We start from the raw sequence: 21,109 nt of genomic DNA, 5'->3' as shown, positions 1-21,109 counted from the left end.
GCTTGGGTGAGGGCCTGGCATCTGGCCAGCATCGACCCACACATATGCAAGTTCAGGAAAAAACACCAAAACACCCCCAAAACCTCAAATTATACCATGTAAAAACTAGCCCTGCAAGACTAATAGATTAACTCTCTAAAGTATGTATTTGAGTGCCAGATGCTCAGGTTCCACTTTGCAATAGCAAATGTAGGTTCCTAGGTATTTTTAAGGTTTCTTGAGATAGAATCCAACTGTTACTCCATTATTTCCTCAGTCAGTATTGTCACAAGAAAACTGACTAACCACTGTAGTTAATTAATTTATAGCATCACTACAGAAATGATGTAATGAAGACATGAGTTAACAAATGTGATACTTATAAATTGTGTATATTTGATTCAGAAACCTAAACAGTGAATCAAGACTGATTCTTCATAATGTCATTTTTTCAAGTATATTTAAAAATTTCAAGCATCTGAGTGGATAGATCTCCATCCAGCTGTCATGGATGTCTCACACACCTGTTTGAGGATTCTGGCTAAAGATCCTTGATCCATTTTGCTAGTGACTGCATCTTTCCTCAGTCTTGCTGCTACAGTTCCAAGGTAGTCAAGAGATGCAACTCTTAATGCCATTTCTGTGGATTTGTTACTGAACTGGTGAACCTAAGAAAAGCAGAATAGACATTTAAAAATAAATATTTATGCCACAGAGATTCTTCTCAAAAATATTGCTTTACCTTATTAAAATTTCCACCTAACTTCCATACTGCATAAAATTATATAATTTACTGCTACATCACACATACATTACTTACTTTATATAAATCCTTCTTTTTCATTGGGTCTCTCTTGCTGTACAAATATGTCTGTCAGAGTTTTTTTAAATACATATTTTCATTACACAAACTGGACACTAGCACAGCAGATCTCCAACAGCAGAGATTTTAATTACCTTAATGCTACCTCCTCATTACTCACACAAATATAAAGCTACATTTTACCAAGAACAAGGCCATACAATACTTTTTCAAAAAGCAGCTCAAGTTACTGTATTAATTACATTATAATACTAAAGAGCAACACTCAAAAACCACACTAACACAAGCAGCATTCCCATTCTGTAAAACATCATAAGCATTTGCTGTAGTTGTAAAAAACCAAACCACGGAGTTGTTTTCTGGTTCTGTGCTAAGGGAATAGTCTAGAGGAGAAACTTAATATGTATAAATCAGCTGTTAGGCTGACTTTACTCCAAATAAATTTATGCATTTATAAGATGCTATGAAATGACACTTTTAAATGTTGAAAATGTAATCAAATAGTGAAACTAGACTGCCAAGAGAAACTATAAATACAATTTTTAACAAGTTCCATATGACTGATCCTCTAACCAAAATTCTATTATTTATGTATTGCATAGTAGTGTTACATGCAAGGAAATCCTTACATGCTGCATGTGTGTCAACAATCAGACAGCATTCCTACAGTAGTAGCGTTTATTTAGCAGAAATAAACAAGTCTTCATTGTAATAAGAAATTAATTAATATAGTTAGAAAAAAGAATCCCTTACCAATAGCCTTCCTAGCAAGCTAAGTAGCAACTCCGCAGCTGGCCATTCTGGTTTATTGACTGTTGAAAGAAGATCTTGAATAAAGTTCTCAAACAGTGGCCTGTAATCTTCCTCCCCTTGTTTACTGCCACACCTGTTAACAAAAAAATGCTTTTTGTAAGCGAATTCAACAGCCATATGAAGCTTTTATATTGTTTAAACTTGGTTTTGTTTATCGATAGTGATAGCACATCTCAGTATTATGGTTGACAAAGGTTACAATCAGAATGCTCAAAGAACGCCAGCTAAACAACTAACAAACCAAACCAACAACAAAAAGCCACCAAAAGTTAACATACCTGATCCTTTTTGACTTCTATATATCATTCCTAAATTTAACATCAGAAGCATGCAATTGCTAGATGGCATATTAAATAATTTTTCAGCTTGAAGTGAAAAAGTCTTATTAATACAATAGCAACCTAAAGACTTGTTCTTTGAAATCCTATGTTAATTCAGGTACATTTTTTATTCCTTTTTGAGCTATTGATAACTTAAGCTCAGTGAAAGCAATTTTTAGGCTTTTTATATCTGATGACCGAATCAGCATGATTTCACCACTAAAATATTTGCTCAGCTTTCCTTTCCAGGCTTCAGGTAAGTTAGAGGCCCATAATAAAGGAATCCTATATGAACGTTGAGACAGCTTCATGAATGTATGAAGAACACTGCAGAATTTCTCTTCTATAAATGTTTTTGTCTAGGCAAGAAGCTCTCTTAGGCGTTCATATAGTATATTATTATAAATAACTTTATGGATAGGTATTTATCACTGTTCAGTGGTCAGGTTTCAAAGTACTTATTTTGAGCTGGGTTTATCAATACACTAAAGAATGCAACAGTACTTACTTCTTAAGAAAAATAGAAAGGAAATTTTGTGCCGTCCTCATGGCTGTTTCATATGAGTTAGTAATAAGCACATCTTGATCCACCTAAAAATAGCAAGATACATTTGTCTATTATCTCAGCATAGATCTGTGATTTCCAGATCAGCATTTCTTATGCATCAAAAAACTACAGCAGACCTAAAATTACAATGCTTGATTACTACAGCACTATACCTACGAACACACATAAGTAGTTTCTGCACACACACATAAAAAAAGGCTTTAAAAAATATCTTACTTTCTTGTTTGATTCCTCCTCTGAATTAGAATCCTTTTCAGCTGATGGTAAGTGCACCACACACTGAATAAGTTGCAGAACTAGCGCTGTTACCATCTGAATGTACATAGGCTCTCCATCAGTGTCACTGCTGTTTAACCTGTTAATAACAAAAGACAGTTTTAACACTAAAAGTAAATAAAAAGGACAAAACACAAGAAAAATTTTTGCTCCTAAGTAGTATCTTTCAAAAATTATTTGAAAGATAGGTATTTCACAGCTAGAAACCCACATTCTAGACAGTCATCTATTAATTTGCTTCTTTTTATGCAGTGTAACATTTGACCTAACAAAACTAGTAAGTATTGTTCTTATATAGAAGAGGTAAACTGAAACAGCACACAGCTCACTGGCTGAAACAGCTACAGGAATATTTAATAAAACAAACATCTACTTGCTAAAATACTTAATAATAAGCTTATTAGGTGTAACACCATGTTCGCTCCAACACAGCAAAACAAAACACACCAAACTGTTCCTGTAATAATTTTTCTGTAGTATTTAATGTATGTGAAATGTATGGGACTTTCAGAAAAGAGAAAATAGTGACCTAGACTGACTTTTACAAGGGCTACACCTACAATAATCTGCAGCAGCATTGCATACTACAAACTTTAGCAGGCAACTGCCTTAAGTTGGTAAGAAGACTATGTTTCTCCCTGATGTAACCTCAGAAATAGTATGAGTTTGCTGCCCATACACACACCAACACCACCTTACTGCTACACTTAACAACGTCAAAAGGTGGTAAACCCTGACGTATGAGATGATATGATAGGAAACTGATTCCCTTCCTGAAAAGAGTGCTCTGAGTGTATCTTCAAAGCAATTCAGCCAAAATTTTCCTAAAAAGATTTAGCAATGAAAAAATTATGTAACTCCATACAAACAGAATTTAAGAACTGACCCACAAAAAAAAATCCTCAAAGCACACTAACATTATACCCATTCACATTCTTAGTAAGAAAAATAATGTTTCAATTATTTTTGTAAGTAGGCACTAAAGTGATAGCATAAAATTGAGAAATTATTATAAGACATTTGTTGAACAATTTGTTTTGAAATCTCAACCTACAAAAATCTTACATCTACAAAACTATAAATGCTATAGTCTACAAGTTATTATTTATATCAGAAGTTACCTGAAGTTTCTCAAACTCCTCTTGCTAGTTGGTAGTCGTGCAAGAGAAGTGAAAATTTCTTCTAATATTAGCTGTCTGTGTTTTTCATACCGGGAGAACACCTATTAAATAGTTACACGATTATTAGACAATGATTTATTGTTATATAAAATATAGCTTTTAAAATATATTGTAAATAATTATATGACAGCACATACTTCACATGACTCTTCAATAAATTACAATTCACCTTATTATTAATGAGTTGCTTTCTCAATACAAGCATTTCTTTAAAAAATACATAAAAACTTTTCTAAACAGAGATTTTAAAAAAATCTTTATATAACTTAAATGTGTAATAGGTCTTGAAAATACCTTCTATTTAAAATATTTTTGTCAATGGTATAACACAGTACATAGATAAGTCAAACAGTATAATACTAAGTTTTTCGACTTAGTATTTATTTCTCTCAGTACAAAGGAAAACTCTGTCATAATACAATTTAACTTAACACATGTAAGCTGCAGAGTACATTTGAGAAAACAGTTTTACTTCATATACCAGGCTTTACTGTTAATGCCTGACATGATATGTTCTTTCAATTTACAGAATCAGAACTGCTGATTTTGCCCCCCCTTTTTTCTGGGCAGAAAACTGAACTATATAATTCTTACAATGATTAAAATCTCCCACTTGAACAAAGACATTTGTGTTCTACTACATTGTTCCTGAAATAATATTTTACCTGTCCAGTGATTTTTTTCAGACAGTCACTTCTTCTGAGGAAACTAATTTGTTCTATCATACAGAAACACCATACTAGTTCTATGACTTATTGCATAAGTTCAAATCTGAACATAGGAAATAATGAAAACCACATGGCTAGGATTAAAGATTTAAAAAAAAAAAGATTTCTTAAAATAAAATAGGGACAGGTAAGAGGAAGGAGTTTACACTTTAACTGGCAATCAAAATTAAGAAACTTCTTGCTTGAAGTAGGCAATTTCTTTCTATACAGTACTCAGCAAATAGGGGCAGCTCAGGTAGATACAACACTATTTCCATATTATGATATCAAACTATAAAAACATGCAAGAATAGCATTAATTCTACACTCAAATTCTCTACCAGAGAGAAAATACAGCCTATTTAAATACCCTAAGAAGTCTCAGCAGGACAGGCACAAGAACCCACAAATTAAAAAGTACTTACTGCAGTCACTAATTTGATGGCACATAACTGTAGCTCACTGACATTTTCTACAAAGAAAGGAGTTATTCCCATCGATGACACCTATCAATGGATAGAAGTTATTTTAAGTACATAGGACTTACAAACTGGTACTTAGGCAGTTTCACAAGTCGTTTATTCATTCAGCAGGTAAGGCATTCAACAGTTACTTCATATTATTTGCAAACAAAGTTATTAAAGTAAGGCACAGGTCTTATGAGGAGTGGCTGAAGGGGTATCAGGCTGTTTAGTGTAGAGAAGAAGAGTATTCAAAGGAGGACTTATAGTCATCTACAAGACCTGAAAGGAGTGTGTAGTCAGGTGAGGCTGGTCTCTTCTTCCAGCTAACAAGTGACAAGACTAAGGAAATGGGCCATGAGTTGTGCCAGGGATGGCTTAGATTGGATTTTTTAAGTGCCCATGGAAGCAGTTCAGCCAACACCCCTGTAGATACTTGAAAGACATGTCGATAGGATGTTTAAGGACATGGTTTTAGTGGTGCACTTGGCAGTTTAGACTTGATGTTCTTAAGGATCTTTTCCAATGTAAATGATTCTACCACTCTATACCTCAATACATGCAGGTTTAACTTAAATGCAGAAAGAGAAGATGCAAATGACATACTACACAATAAACTAGTCACTCCAATGTTAAGAATTCAAAAGCTTGTATTGATTTCAAACTTCATGTCGCTGAGACAATTATATTTCATATTTACTCTAGGAAAAGCCAAGTTAACATTTTTGGACAGGAATTCTGAAAAAATCTACCTGGAGAATAGTTGTATCAGTGAGAAGCTGTATCTCCAGCAACTCTGACAAGCTGCTGACAATGTCACAAACTTTGTTATACAACATCACTATAACTCTTTGCTTGTGGGTGGAACACTTAGCACGTTTTGCTTTTGAACTTAAAACACCACCTAGAAAATAAAATACATATTCATTAATAATTTCAGTGTTTCAAATACTAGAAAGATGATCTTCCTCACAAAGTGTCCCAAAACAACTACATGACTTCAGCATTGCGAAAGCCCTTTAGAAAAACTACTCAGTAGTATCAGCTTGAAAGCAGGAATTTCACATGATAAATATTTTTCATAATTACTCTATAAATGCTGGACCTGAGATTTTTAAAAAGGATCTTGAAATTGGAGCCATGCATCTGTAGGTATGTACATGAAAACAAAAGGCTAGAAGCTAAAACCTTTTCCTTTAAACAAATCACTATATACATGGCTATACATGGCTAGTCATATTTTATATTACTATGAAGTCACTTATTTCAACACATAATAACTATACATAAAAGTTGAACTTCAAACTTCTAAATAATTTGGTTACATTGGCATTACTACAGTAAACCAAAGTGCTACATGACTAAGTTCTTCAGATGTTTTTTTACTCTGTTTCATCAGCCTCAAACTAACAGTGCATTAATTCAGGATACTGTATGTGATAAGAAAAGACTATCAGTAAAAAAGCTGCATACAAATATTCTTATTCCAGAAAGTAATTTACATCATCATCCAGTAGATTAACTTTTTATAGCTTTTAATATGGAAAGATTTCTTAGCATACTAACCACCATGAGGATCCACTCTATACACAGGATCATACTGAGGATAGAGAGTGTTCTGCAAATGAAATTTTGTGTACTGAATAACTCTTTCTATTACGTCCTCAATATATACAGCTTTAGGCATATTTGGTGATGTCATAATATTGATAGCAGTAAGACAAGCATCAGCAGATTTTGTCACTCTTTCCATAATAAGATCTCGCCATAATCTCTCCTCATCTTCAGTGTCATTATTCTGCAACAGGCAAGAAAAACAGGAGAGTATGATCAAAAAAATCAAATTTTTATTCTGACCAAGTTAAAGAAAATAACATTCCATTAATATGCTTACATAACACTAATGTATGAAATATTGTATTTCCTTTATGATACCAAAATAATTTATTTTTAAAGTAAAGTAATATCTTTTTAAGCTACTGATCTTCAAAGTCCTATATTTTGTGTCCTTCTGTTACAACACAAAAAAGGTTTCTGTCTCACTGGGAAGCACTATGAGGGAAGACTGCTGCATGCCCTACTTAAGACCAATGCACATAAGCAAAATCTAATTCCTTCATCTGGTGTTTTCTTCAGCAGTACTAGTTGCTGCTTTGATCCATTTGATTTCTGCCACTAGAGGGAATTCTTATACAAAAAGACTGTTTCAAGTCCATGAAATCTGTAAATACACAACTTTTTCTGCTTCACAGACCAACCCACCTTCTATCAACCTCTTATTAAATATGTCCATTTAGATTACCATAGGATACTGAGTCTCTGTATTGTGTTTATATGAGGTACCAAAACAAACATAGATGAGGTTAAATATGACCATCCAGCACTACTTAAATATTGCAATAACATTATTACAGCAAAGCTAGGTAGAATTTCTCATAGCTTCTCTGGTACAGACAGAGCCTCCACAGAAAAAAGGTCTTTATTACCTATATGACACCACACTTCAACACTGTTGGCTTTCCTTGTAAAAATCAGAGGTCAGTGAAACTGTAACAGCTTTTTGTCTTTGGGGTAAGATAATTTGAACCAACAGAACAGGGCATTATATATACATGATATACAATTAGAGAATCAACAAAAATCTGCAAATCAAGAGGTCCTTGCAAACTTCTCAGATACAATGGCTTTATGGAATTTGCTATGTACACAAACGACACCTTAAGGGGAAAAAAAGTGTTTCCCCTACTTATCTTGGAAATGAAATTAATATTAAAGCATCCTCTGCTTCTGAAAAATATACTGATATGGATGTAAGATATTTTCACTGCACTGTAAAAGTAGCAACCTTGCACCTTCTTTAAAAAAAGATTGTTTCTTTTTTAATCCAAGTTTGTCTCTGAATTGCAAGTACTGGACAATTTAATTAACTTCTTAATAATTTTGAGTTTTACTTCAAAAAACTAAAAGAAAAATATCACTTTAAAATCATTAGCATAAAGACTTCATCATAATGAAGTAGACCAGGTAAACCAGTACTTCCTTTAATGCATTTTTTGTATTGTCTAAGACATTCAGAACCATATACTGAAACTTTGAAACCCCTACAAACTGTCTAGATGAAAGTATTTAGGTACCAATAATGTGTCTGGTTTTCATGTGCAAGTTCAAATTCTTCCTTTCTGATATAAACTACTACTGTCTTATTTCTACAGATGAGGAGGTTTTTTTTCTTTAAAACTCAATTCTAATCTTGCTGCAATATTGTCTGAATAGAAAGTGTATAAATAAATATATGAAATATGGAACATCAGTCTCATAAAACCTCAAAATCTTTGAGCAGTTTTAGGTATACCTGGGAAAAAAACCCATCCTAAAATACTAAACTTCCTGTTAGTTTTATTTATATTGACATTTTCACTTTGTAGTGTAAGAACACTTAAACCTTAAACTTCCTTCTTAATGCTCAGGAGAAATATAGACTATATGAAAACTGCAGTATCTCTTCCATTTTCTAGAGATGTTTTATAGACACATAGCAAAGAAATGTCCAACAATGCAAATTACACCAGAATTGTCGTTAATATTTCAGGATGACTATAATATCTAAAATGAAACAGAAGAAAATACAGCTGCTCCCAATACATGTGTTAGTTGTCACTACTATAGTAAAATATAGTAGTGGCAACTATGAAAATGACAACTATGAAAAATCACAATTAATTGAATTTTGCTTCCAGTATTAAAACACGGCAAATTTTAATCACAGATGTTATATCAGAAATCCCTTTCACACACATATAGAGTATTTGAATCTATCACTAAATAGGACTCAAGTGAAGAAAACTATTCTTCACAATGGAGTTAAATGATGAAATTTCAAACTCACATGGTTTAGTAAAGTGGAAAGCTTTGATCCATCCTGAATATTCTTCTCCAAAATATTCAGAACTTTTACTGTTTTATCTGTTGAGAGCTAAAACAAACAAAGAAACATATCAAACAACTGCAGAAATAGAAATGATTCCAAATTGCTGAAAAGAACATTGAGGAATGAAGGACAGAGCTTGTACAATCTGAATTGTTTAAACTGTAAGCAATTTGGCATAAGGAGAATACAGATACTATAATGGAAACAGGCAAATTATATTCTAGGATTGCAATTAAACTACATTTTCAACTAGCAAAATCCACAGAAACAAATTTTTAAATTGCCTATCACTAATGCTGTATAGTTATTTGCTTCTAGAAATAGAAATTTACCAAATCCACGTATGATTTACAAATTCTAACTGACCATACAGAGCTTTATTAGGAGAAAATCCATACTGCATGAACAAGCAGAAATTAATTCCCTGATACTTGAAAGATAATAAAAGGGAAACATATTCTTAATATTAGTGTTAACTTCAAAGAAGTAGCATGTTGAAAAAAGTAAACTTACTAATCTTCTGTACAAGTCTGATTAAATAATTTGTGGAATATGTTAACCTCGTAGAGAGTTAGTTTCTCCCATTTGGATACTATTCACCATTGGAAGCAACAAAAAATTGATTTTATAGAGGTATGTATGTATGTATGTATGTATGTGTGAAAAATGTGGAACAGAGATTAACGGTGAGAACGATCGAAAGAGAAATGATCACACCACCCACAAACTACAAAGGAAGGTAGGGAGATTGAAGGAAAATCCTGGAGAAATATCTAAATTTTGGATTACAGAAGTTTGAAATAGTCCAGAGCAATTATAATAGTACATGGTTTCACAGACACTCCACAAACATAAGTGGTCAAGAGCAGGAAAAGAGCTTAACATAAGACTGCCCAAGAGCTCCAGGAAGATAAAAGGAAATCAAGAGCATTGTTTCTAGAGGTGAGACATCAACAAGTTTGCACCAAAAAAAGTTCCTCTAGCTGACTGAGGAAGAGCAGGAGACAGAGGAGGACCTTTCAACAAAAATGTCTCAGCTTCTGAAAGAGTAACAGTTAAGATGTTGCAACTTCCTAAGCTCTTCATCTAAGTGAGCAGAAGCTCAGCTGCTCTTCTGGTCCATGCGTCTTTGAAGAGGGTGGAATGTCATTACAGAAAAAGTAAGTTTTTGTATGTTAATGAATATTTTATATTCCAAAAAAAGTTAGACTATGAAGAGGTACCTTGTCCATAATGCCCATTGCCTTGATTTTTGCAGATTCACTACCCAACTCACTGAGCTGATGCTTGCCCAGTAGCAATTCCTGTGGAATCTCATCATCATCGCCTTAAAAAAAAAGAAAAAAAAAAGAGTAAAAAATTTAACAATCTTATTTCTAGGAAATCAGTATTTTTTATTCAAATAAGAAAATGCTAACTGAAAAAAAAGAGCTGATTGTTCAAATGGTTCCATCTAATGGTTCCAAATAATTAGAATCTAACAAAGACTGATAATAACACCTTTTGCTTGTGTTGAAACAATGAATACGTGTTAATTATAACTTAACATATCAATGGTATTTCATGGTTCTAAGACACCATTTAAGAACCTAACATGAGGCATACACTTCTGAAAGTCACAAACTAAAAATTTTTAAAATACCAAACTCCATTTATTGCAGTACTTCTGCCATAATTTTTAATTCAGTAGAACAAATCTTAAACTGTAGCCCTAAAGCTCAAATCTGGGCAAGAGCAATAGATGAAAAACACATATGAAAATAAGCGCCTTGAAATAATCTGAGTCTTAATTGTATTTGACCTTAGACAAAAATCATGCTACCAGACACAAAAAGTTCCAATGACTTCACTTGAAAGTTCAAGGCTGCATACACTATGGTTTTAAAAACTATAGAAACTTCTTTAGTATGCCCCTCCCTTTGTTTTAATCCTGTGACAAAGATGTTAGGAAAAAAAAAATTAATGAATATTCCATTATCCATTTCAAAAGAAAGTCACCTTTGGCAACATGAAGTACTTCCTTAGACACTTAGTTAAGGAGGCTGCTTTTCCACTGATATAGGTAAATGATACAGTGTCTTAGCCATAAATTCACAAGGACTCTGCTGTCTGAATGGAAGAATCATATCTGCAAGTAGCAGATGTGTGATTATGTGCCTCAGACATTGCTAGCAAGAGAACCATTTTGCTTACATATCTGACAGAAGGTAACAACCTAATGACATCCCAAAAAAGTATCCTTTCCACTCCAAAGGAAATGGAAAGGATACCCATTATGATTTTTCAGGGTGAAAACCATATAAATCCTGTAGGCCCTAGCAAGTTACCACATGAAATTAAGTCACCATGAAGGAAGTTCAAAAATGCCAATACAGTTTTTTCTCGGGTTTCTAACTAGGGTAAGCATTTTGAAAATTTCTGATGTATTACCAAAAGCTGTAAAATCCATGTCTTCCAGATTTTCCAAAATATTCTCTATTGAAGCAGTAAACCTTTTGAAGGTTGAAGAATCCATCATTTCTGGTGAAAAAAAAAAGGAAATTAATAAACGATTATCTTAAATATAAAGCAGAAAACACAAACTGTAGAAAATAAATCTTCTAAAATTACCTTCAGGTGTTAGTTTGGGTTCATAAGCTTTCCTCTTCTTTTGTTTTTCTTTCTTCTTCATTTTTCTAGCCACTAATTAAGAGAATAAGGAGTAAAACAAACACTTCCTTAAAACTTATAGAAACGATTATTTACATTTCTTATACTTGTACTCAATATTGCACACAATGATGTCCACTTTAAAATATTTAACATATCCATTAAAAAAGTGCTAGTATTATGGAATAAAATTAAATCCTTATAGTGATCAGTTACCCTCGCTGAGGCTAGGAGGAGGAGAATAATCATCCATATCAGAGTCATCGGGACTGCGATTACGGTAACGGCCACTACCAGAAATCCTCCTTCCTTCATGGTAATGACCACTTCTCCTATGGTCACCAGAACTTCTCCTGTCATGTTCTTCATACTCCCAAGCTTCATCTCTATCCTTTTTGTGTCTCTTACGAGAAGCTAGAAATAAATGCATAAATGCATTTTCATTTTAAATATAAAACTTACACTTTTAATAGCTCAAAATCAAACATTTTAAAATATTTGAAAGATGTGCAGATGTAAGATTTAGGGACATGGTATAGTAGTGGACTTTGCATTAGTTGTACATTGGATTTGATGGCTATAAAGGTCCTAAATAATTCTATGATTTGCAAGTCCAACACTCTTGTATAGCTATTCTTCAAATCAAATGGACACTTAGGTTACCAGATACAATTCTGTTATGGATTACTTACTTTAATGTTTTCTTTTGAATTACAGAAAAACTGGCTTAAAACTGGCAAAGATACCAAGAAACATTTAAAAATATGAATTTACAAGACATTTGTCTTTTTTAAAACCAGAGTAAGCAAAGCTGAACAAATTAAAATAAGTTTCATCCTTTTATAAGAGAATATGGAGAGAATTTCCTCAGTTATCTAAATTGTGACTGTTACTGGGTATCCATATTCCAATTCTGTGACTGCCTTATCCATCTAACACACCATTGAGTTCCAATGAGACTTGGTAATCTATTTTCTAAAAGATATTCTGTTTTGCCAAGATAACTAAAATTTTGCCTTGGTATATACTGCAGGAAATTTGTGTAAAGGAGAAAGCTGGAGTCAGAATTCTGGGCCAAACAGCAAGCCTCTACCACAGATAATTATTCTAATTCATTTTCATGCAGGACTATAAAGCCCAGCAAAAGTGAATGTTGAAGAAGTTGGAGCAAATATGGCATAGAGATTTGGTGAAAATAAAATGGGGGAGCAGAATGACAGTTCTCTGTTACTTTCAAAGAAATCTTGCATGTTTTGAAGTTGACAGAGTGCTCAGTTTTAAAGAAAAGGAAATGGATGAGCAGGTAGCTTCCTCCATGAAATCAGCCAACTTTCCCTTTTTTAACATAATCAGTTAATTAAGCTGCCAAAGAGATGTCTTACACAGACTGTACTGCAAAGATCAAAACACTTCCAAAATATCACATTCCAGACTGGCAGTGTTTATTGCCAGTTTATTGCTTCAGGACCTGCATATAACAGTCCTGATATTGCGTGTCTCTACAAAGTCTCCTTGGCATGACTGTATATAAGGTTGTTTCTGAGCAGAATGGCTCAAAGCATTTATACAGAACTGGAACTGAACTGAAAAGTTCTTACCACAAGCCATTTATTAAGAAACATAAGAAACATACCAGGTTATGGCCAATAGTCAGCCTAGGATCAGAACTAATAAACATAACCTCTAAGGGAACACTTCTGCTCTGCAATGAACCCTAGAGGTTTCAAATTCCAAAAATGTAATAGAGACGGTCCAAGTCTTTAATATAATAACTCAGTTCAGGTTTCAAGATTTACTGCATCTGGATCAGACTTCCTTCTGGAAAAGTACAGTCACGTTCAGGATAGCAGAGGTACTAGCACTGCCTAAAATGGTTGAGAGAGTTAACTGCGACTGAAGCAACGGTGAGCCATCTGGGACAACTCAGTGGGTAGGAAAATGGCTGGATGGTCACACTCAAAGAGTTGCAGTCAATGGCTTGACGGTCAAATGGAGACCAATGACAAGTGGTGTCCCTCAGGGGTGGGTGTTTGGGCCAGCACTGTAACATCTTGGTGACACTGACAGTGAGATTGAGGGCACCCTCAGCAAGCTGCAGAGGATACAGAGCTGGTGCACTGGAGGTAATGGATACTATCTAGAGGGGAGGGACTGTCACAGGCTCTAGAGGCTAGCCTGTGTGTACTCCTTCATAAGGACATGGAGTCCTAGGACAAGGGGTAATGAGTTGAAACTGCAAGAGAGCAGGTTTAGATTGGAGATCAGAAAGAAAATTTTTATGTGAGGCAGCGAGCAGATTGCCCAGTGAAGCTACGGATGCAACATGCCTGGAAATGTTCAAGGCCAGGCTGGACAGGGCCTTGAGCAACCTGGGCTAGTGGGGCATTCCCACCCATGTCAGGGAGGATGGGATTAGATGATCTTTAAGGTTGCTTCCTAAACCTAACTCAAACCATCCTATGATACCTGGAGTAAATGTACTAGAGAAGAAACTAAGAGTTCTATGGGGAAAGATTTATACATCTTAACTGATCCCTTTACCCCATGAGATAGTGTTTTATGAAGGCAGATGGCCCTTTCTCCAGTTTACAAATCATCTGTAACACTAAGCTCTGTGGGATGAATTCTGACCCCAGTTACATCTCCACAAGAAAAGTAACTTCCAATATTGCTTTCTGGCAGAATTTTAGACTGACCAGTTTATCAACGCTGCATGACAAAACAGAATGTGTTTCAGTTCTGCTAGCTCTACAAGACAAATAATGTGAACATTGGAGCACCTATTCACAATCACTGCTCTACAATATTTATTTTGAAGTCAATAAAATTGACTAAAAAAGCACGCATTAATAACATTTCAAGAGTTAGGATTGATTTTATACATAAATAAATACTATTTGGGATATAAACACCCAATTTCCTTCGAAATTCCGACAAACATGTATGCAATATCACACTTAGTAATTACTGTAAGAGAATTACTTCATCAATCTTTAATTTCCCATTATTTAGTTTAATGGCTTGTCCCTTCTTAATGAAATATTCAAAGAAACTTCTTTTCTATACTACTCTATTTCATATTTTTTTAAGTTCAGTTTAAGGGCAACAGAATAATTAAGAAACATGTATTTGTAACAATACAAATCTATTCAGTGTACTTGCCATAGATCTTTCACTTTTGATAGTTCTGTCTTGCTTTAAATTTAATTCAGTTCTGCAGTACTCTTGAAGAAATATAGTAATTTATTTTTAAACCACATGTACTCACTGAATTGATTAGAATGATCGCCAGATCTCGAGTGGATATACTGAAACTAGAATTACTCAAGGCATATCACTATTGTGAAAGTTTTCCTTAACTTGTTCTACTTTGTATTTGAGAACTTCAACAGTCACTGTGGCTAATAAATAGATTAAGGTATTTGAAAGTGATAACAATTCTCTCCATTCCCAACCAACTTAAATAACCTTGCTCAGTAATTCTTTTTTTAAATTCACTGTTCCAAATAATAAACATCATATAAGGGTGATACAATATAGTAAACAGAGAATATAGAATTCCTGAATGAAGCAAGTCATCATTAATCCTTAGCCAAAATTTAGACTGATTACAATTGACCTGAAGACATCACATTCATGCACAGAGAAGCATTATTCACTTATAATTAAAAGAGAAAACAAACAAACAGAAGGATATTATTTTCAGCTTCTTTGATAAAGATCAAAGGTAACAGTGTTATAATTTTCATGTGCAAAACCACAGTGTTTGTGTTGGATGAAACCTTGAAACATACTAAGAAGCCAAGCGAACAAATCTTTCTCTTTTGGACCTTAAGAAATACTAAACCCCAAAACATTATATTTTGTGAAAGTTCATTAAGATGTTTCTATAAAAAAAGGTGCAAAATTTGGGAAAAACATCCTTATAATCAAGATTGCTTCTCAGGGTAACAGGCTTCTCCCATAGCTATGCATGGCTCAGACTGAACTGATTCACTCTGGTCTAACAGCTAATTTCCAGTGCTCGTTAACTGTACAACCATAGAAATTAACCCAGTGTACTTCTGTCAACAAGTAGGAAATGCCTTCTTAACTTAGAGACAAATAACAATTTTTCTCCTTAGGAATTTCATTCAACTGCACAGCAAAACTCTAAAGAGAAGCTTCCTCTCTTCCTTTGAAAACAGTTAATTCAAGAATAGTAGAAGCAGCAAACGTATTTTGAGAATTCATCAAGAATAACCTCCATTTTTTGAGGAATATAACAAGTGAAATATTTTAAGAAACTTCTGTGAAGCAAGACTCTCAATTTATTATGTTACAAAAATTCAAGAGGTGATCTTCCACTTTTCTTATCAATAAAACTAAGAATAATTCAAGAATTTATTTAGTGAAATTTCTCTCTGCGCACACTTGTATGTAAATTCTGTGCTTCTTTAGAAGATATTTTTCTTAATCTGAATAGTTAGAAATGTTTTATGGTACAACTGAAAGCAAAAAAAATATCTAGGGAGCAGTTTCCAGTAAAGTAATCAGGAAAATAAATTTAACAACTCACTGCTTTTCATCCTGGATGAAAAATTGCAATCAAGTAATTTTTCTTTTAAAAGAGAAACAAGGGTTCTTGGCCAAGCAGTTGTCAGGACAGCAAATTTGGGACTGTATGTTTTAGGGTAGCCAACTTAAAAAAGACATGTTATCTTTTTGTAAAAACAAAATACTAGCTTTTTTCATCTTAAGGAACAGAATTACGGACTACTTACATTCAAAAGCTTCTTCACTGTCATTATCTTCATCAGAACTGATTTCAGCATATTTTGGTTTCTCATTAACTGTGCTACGTTTGCGCTTGTTCATTTTCACACGTTCACAAAGTGGCATGGTGGATTCAATTTCTGCCAGAAGCTCAGGAGGCAACTCCTTTAACACTGACTGATCTATGCTACCTATTAGTGGAGAGTAAGAAGAGCATATGTGAACCCGAAGACAAAAAAGAGGGCGCAATACTACAATCCTGTCTCAGGAACCACTCCAGGATAATCTCTGGCAATCAGTTAGATAGACCTAAATGTATTCAACAGCCTTTTTTAAAGACCACACTGCAATTACAAATAATAACACAATAAATTACAAACACGTTTCCTTCAATAAAATATTTTCAGTCATAAAAATGAATTACCTTTGAATCACCTTTTCAATTACCTTTGTAGAATGATATCCTTGCTCTATTCCACAAAGTTTAGTCTTATTTCAGTTCATCCTCTGAATTTATCAGGTTTTCTAACAATTGTAAATTATGGTTTCTTAGTACCTCATTAACATTTCTGTTTACTATCATTTATAGTAATTAGTGTACCCAAGACAGTAATATTCCCTTTTCCAGTAAGAACAGACAACCTGTGGCAACACTTGTGGGGTCATATGCCTAAATATAGGCCAAATCATTGACAACTCAGCTTTTGCTTCAGATTTTTTCTTACCTCCTGTTGGTAGTTTGATGATGCAATGCAAATTGTTGCTTGATTTTTTTCAAAATAAAATTGAAACATTTTTATTGAATACAGACAAACAGCTAGCTGAAACCACAAATCAAGTTTCTTTTCCACAGTGATAAATAGGTAGACAATATCACATCATTCTTATAATTTTGAAACAAATCCATGTGCAGTCAGAATTAAAGAAATTTGCAGGCAAAATATTTCCAACTGACACAAGGAAAACAATTCAAAAGTATTTCTTTGGGGTTTGCTTATTTGATGTCCTATTTTTATTTATCAAAGAACTTATTACACAGATATGCAGGTTGTCAGACTAAACTGTTAATGTTTTTCCAGCCACAGAAAAAACATTTTTGTGCAAGTGCCTCTCTCTCCTTCCCAATGCATACTATATTATTTAGAGAGGAAATCACCTCCTAATTGTTATATACACACAGTCATCCAAAAAACCCTATCTCCTGGATGATAATATACTTTTTAATTGCATTCACTACATCACTAAACTAACTTTCTAAATCTTATGTCCATTTTTGTGTTATTATCCTAACTTTTATTGCAAGATGGATTTTTTTCTTTCTCTCTTTAAACATCTTAATTGGAATTAGAAGAATATTACCATGAGATTCCATCATCAAAACACACTCTCCAAGTCATTCAATAAACAATTTGACTTCAAATATTGGGGTTTTTGAAGCGACATGGTGAAACATAAACAAAGTAAAGTGATAGTAAAGTTGTCCCTGCTTCCTTCACATTGTGCTCACTGTTACCTATTTGTGCTAGGTTGCCATCCTTATACAATCACCATGTACCAAAGCTACCTAAATTACCAATATTGCTTTTGAAAATGCTGAAAAACATTTCCTGGTGTGGTTGGTTAATGATTAATTTTGTGGGCTATGCACTTGACTTCAGACAGATAGAAGTACATCAGCATGGGCAGACCATTTCCTCTGTGTGTACCAGCAGCTGCCTGGATGATAGCCAAGTCCAGGCTGGATGTGCAGAGCTGTGCATCTGAGCACTGTGTCCCCATACTTTCTATGCCTATACAGTGCATGAGGAGCTTACACCCAGCCCCAAAATGCAGAACAATTTACATATACAAGTTTTAAGACAATTTCCACAGATGAAATTCGTAGAGGGTTGTAAATCCAGGTTCTCTAATCGGTATTTTCAAGTTTATGCCCGCTGGCAATTTCATTAAAATCAGCAGGACTACACACGTAGCATGAAGCCTACAATAAATCTGGCCAAACAAAAACACTGCAAAAGACAGCTACAAGTACATGAATGAAAGTTGCATTAAACCCTCAAATAACAAATAAAACTCACAGGCTATTCTATTTTCTATTGTCTCCTAGGAATATCTGTTCTTGCCTTCTTTTCTCACTGACCTTTCATTTTGTACTCATTCTTTAAATATAAATAAAAAATGACAGCATTCCTTAAACATAAGTGAAAAAAAAGACTACTTAAAATATTTGTAAAACGAATTTTTTTTCTGTCTCAAAATTTTTAAGTTTCTATTTCTCCAGTGGTAAATTCAACTACTGCTTGATTTGCGCTCTCTTCTGTTACAGATATTTCAGATTACCATACAAGCTTACCCATTTTTCTTTTATTAGGAAATAAGTAAAGCTTCCTTTATTCAAGTACAGAACACCAGAAAAGAGAACAGATAGAATTATTATAAAGGTTTCTATAAGCTATCATTGAAGTTTTTCTTTCTGCCACAATGTTCCCTGAAGTAAGTGTACCACATACCCAGTTTTCTTAGCTGCTGAGGATTGTAAACAACCAAAGCTATGGAGTTTTACTTCTGCTGTACAAAGGAGTTAAGCATGACTGTACACATACGTACAATTCTAATATATATGGAGAAGGACTTATCAACCTTTCTGAAGAAAATCAGGGATATTCTGTACTTTTGGTCAAGTCAGGAGCTTGTTAATATTTATTTTACTCTATTAATTATGCTATAATGAGTCAGGGCAGCTCAAAAGTCACTAGAAATATCTTACTAAATTTATTCTTTAATATCTTCTATTTTATAATGTAGGCACTATTTTTTTTTGGTTTTTTGTTCAGAGTGATAAAGAAATACTTACAAGAATTCACCTCACCTAAGAATCCAGTCACATGGCAATAAGAGTTAGGTTATAAAACACACGCTAATGCTTTTTCAGTTTATGGAAAACTTTGTAAAACAATTAATAGGATATGTAACACAAACATCTTTAAAATCAAAAAATCCATGTACAATCACTTTCAACTTTCAATTTTTTTTGCTAATTTGGCTAAGACCAAGTATCTAACTTCCATGTCTTTACTTTATTCGGTTACATTTGACTCTACCATGTATGGCTTTTTAAATAGCAAAAGGAAGTGACTTTACTAAAAAGATACTTGATAATCTAACAGAATGCCCAAATACCTTGCTGAAGGACTGTCAGCAAAATGAAAAAACTCCATTTTCTGCAATGCGTGTGATCAGTGTAAACCACGTCTCAAATGAGACTACAGGCATGTGTATTCTTCAGATGTCATTTACACATTATTTCAAAACTTCTGCAACTATTAAAGCAAACAACTAGGGAAAAACCCAAACAAACCAACCAACCAACCAACCAAACCCCGAACAAACAAATGAACAAACAAACAAAAAACAGAAGAAAAGTACCATCATAACAACATCTTTTTCTTACTGCCAGGAAGAGCATTCTCACCAACTCCACACTGGTGAGACCGAAGGCAAGACACAGAAGAACAATTTCAAAATTTCAAAAATTTCAAAGAACTTCATACATGAACAATCACTTCTACAGTGCTTCTCCAAATACATGCAATGCTGTCCACAACCTACATTCAAGTTACTTCACAGAGAACAAATTCTTGGTTTTGCTTGATTGCTATAATCAAAAAGTTTATAGGGAAAAATGTTAATCGACCTTCATCTACTACTCAATGTCCACTGACCCTCAAGATAACATGTTTTCTCACCAAGCATTTCTTTACAAAATATAACACAGTTAAAGATCAATCAAAAAATGTCAGTGAGAAATTAATTAATCTGTAAGCCTGGTCTCATATCTTTAGTCTGGGAGGCTTTTCAGAGGGTTTTACTGTGTATAGTAGAAAAATTTCTCTAAATATCTAGAGGATATTTATATATCCTATTAATATATACAGTATACATACACACACATATATATAGGTGTATATATAGTAATATAGTACCTATAGTAATATAGTATATCTAGTAATATAGTGTGTATATATCCCATTACTGTATATCCTAATACTATGTATCTAGTATTTCCCTTCTCCACATATGGCTTAAAAAACGAATGGAAAAGAACAGATACGATTCACAGTTCAGTATTGTGTTTTGCAGCTTCAACTTTGTAAAACAGCTTTAGCTAACGTTTATGCATATGTTATGTTTAGGAGGATCCAGTATCACTTAGTATTGACTTTGCAAGTAGATCTTCCTGATCCTGGCAGATCATCCTTCAAGAAAAGTTAAACATTAAAAAAAAAGGTAATATCTCTATGGACTTCTGCTGGGTCCGTTCAATATGGACCGCGCAATTATTTTTTGACTTAACGAACTGTGTTCATATTAGTTTCACCTGGCTTGATGTAACAACTTCAAACAAGCACCTATGGAAAAAAGGATGATTCTTACTGATGGTTAGATGAGCTTTCCAGGATCAGAGAGGCTGTTCCTGTCATGAAATCAAAACCAACATGAATAAACTCTTATTTTCTCTTGAATGATTTATCTCTCCTTTCCAAACTATGGAAGATAACTGCATGGTTCAGATCAAATCTTGGTACAATTACCTGTGAACTATGAGCCATCAAGATTAAAATGCACTTAGAAACCTAAACTCTGAATTG

General features: G+C 33.8%; 1 protein-coding gene across 7 annotated transcripts in view; it reads right to left on the bottom strand.

Annotated features, from left to right (window-relative positions):
• NIPBL (NIPBL cohesin loading factor) overlaps positions 1–21,109 on the bottom strand; it is a 151,909-nt gene that overhangs the window by 26,829 nt on the left and 103,971 nt on the right. For all 7 annotated transcript variants that reach the window (XM_084225499.1, XM_084225500.1, XM_084225505.1 and 4 more), the window contains 14 exons: positions 16,469–16,651; positions 11,922–12,119; positions 11,667–11,738; positions 11,487–11,576; positions 10,280–10,383; positions 9,015–9,101; positions 6,695–6,926; positions 5,881–6,032; positions 5,093–5,173; positions 3,901–4,001; positions 2,720–2,858; positions 2,444–2,526; positions 1,556–1,688; positions 504–647 (listed from right to left, as the gene is read on the bottom strand). In XM_084225499.1, coding sequence (XP_084081625.1) covers positions 504–647; positions 1,556–1,688; positions 2,444–2,526; positions 2,720–2,858; positions 3,901–4,001; positions 5,093–5,173; positions 5,881–6,032; positions 6,695–6,926; positions 9,015–9,101; positions 10,280–10,383; positions 11,487–11,576; positions 11,667–11,738; positions 11,922–12,119; positions 16,469–16,651 — 1,799 coding nt within the window. The remainder of the gene's footprint in view (positions 1–503; positions 648–1,555; positions 1,689–2,443; positions 2,527–2,719; positions 2,859–3,900; positions 4,002–5,092; positions 5,174–5,880; positions 6,033–6,694; positions 6,927–9,014; positions 9,102–10,279; positions 10,384–11,486; positions 11,577–11,666; positions 11,739–11,921; positions 12,120–16,468; positions 16,652–21,109) is intronic.

This window comes from Fringilla coelebs, assembly GCF_963513975.1.
Source record: "Fringilla coelebs genome assembly, chromosome: Z".
Taxonomy (NCBI): domain Eukaryota; kingdom Metazoa; phylum Chordata; class Aves; order Passeriformes; family Fringillidae; genus Fringilla; species Fringilla coelebs.
Note: the sequence above shows the minus strand (reverse complement) of the source record. Positions and strands in the feature narration are given on the sequence as shown.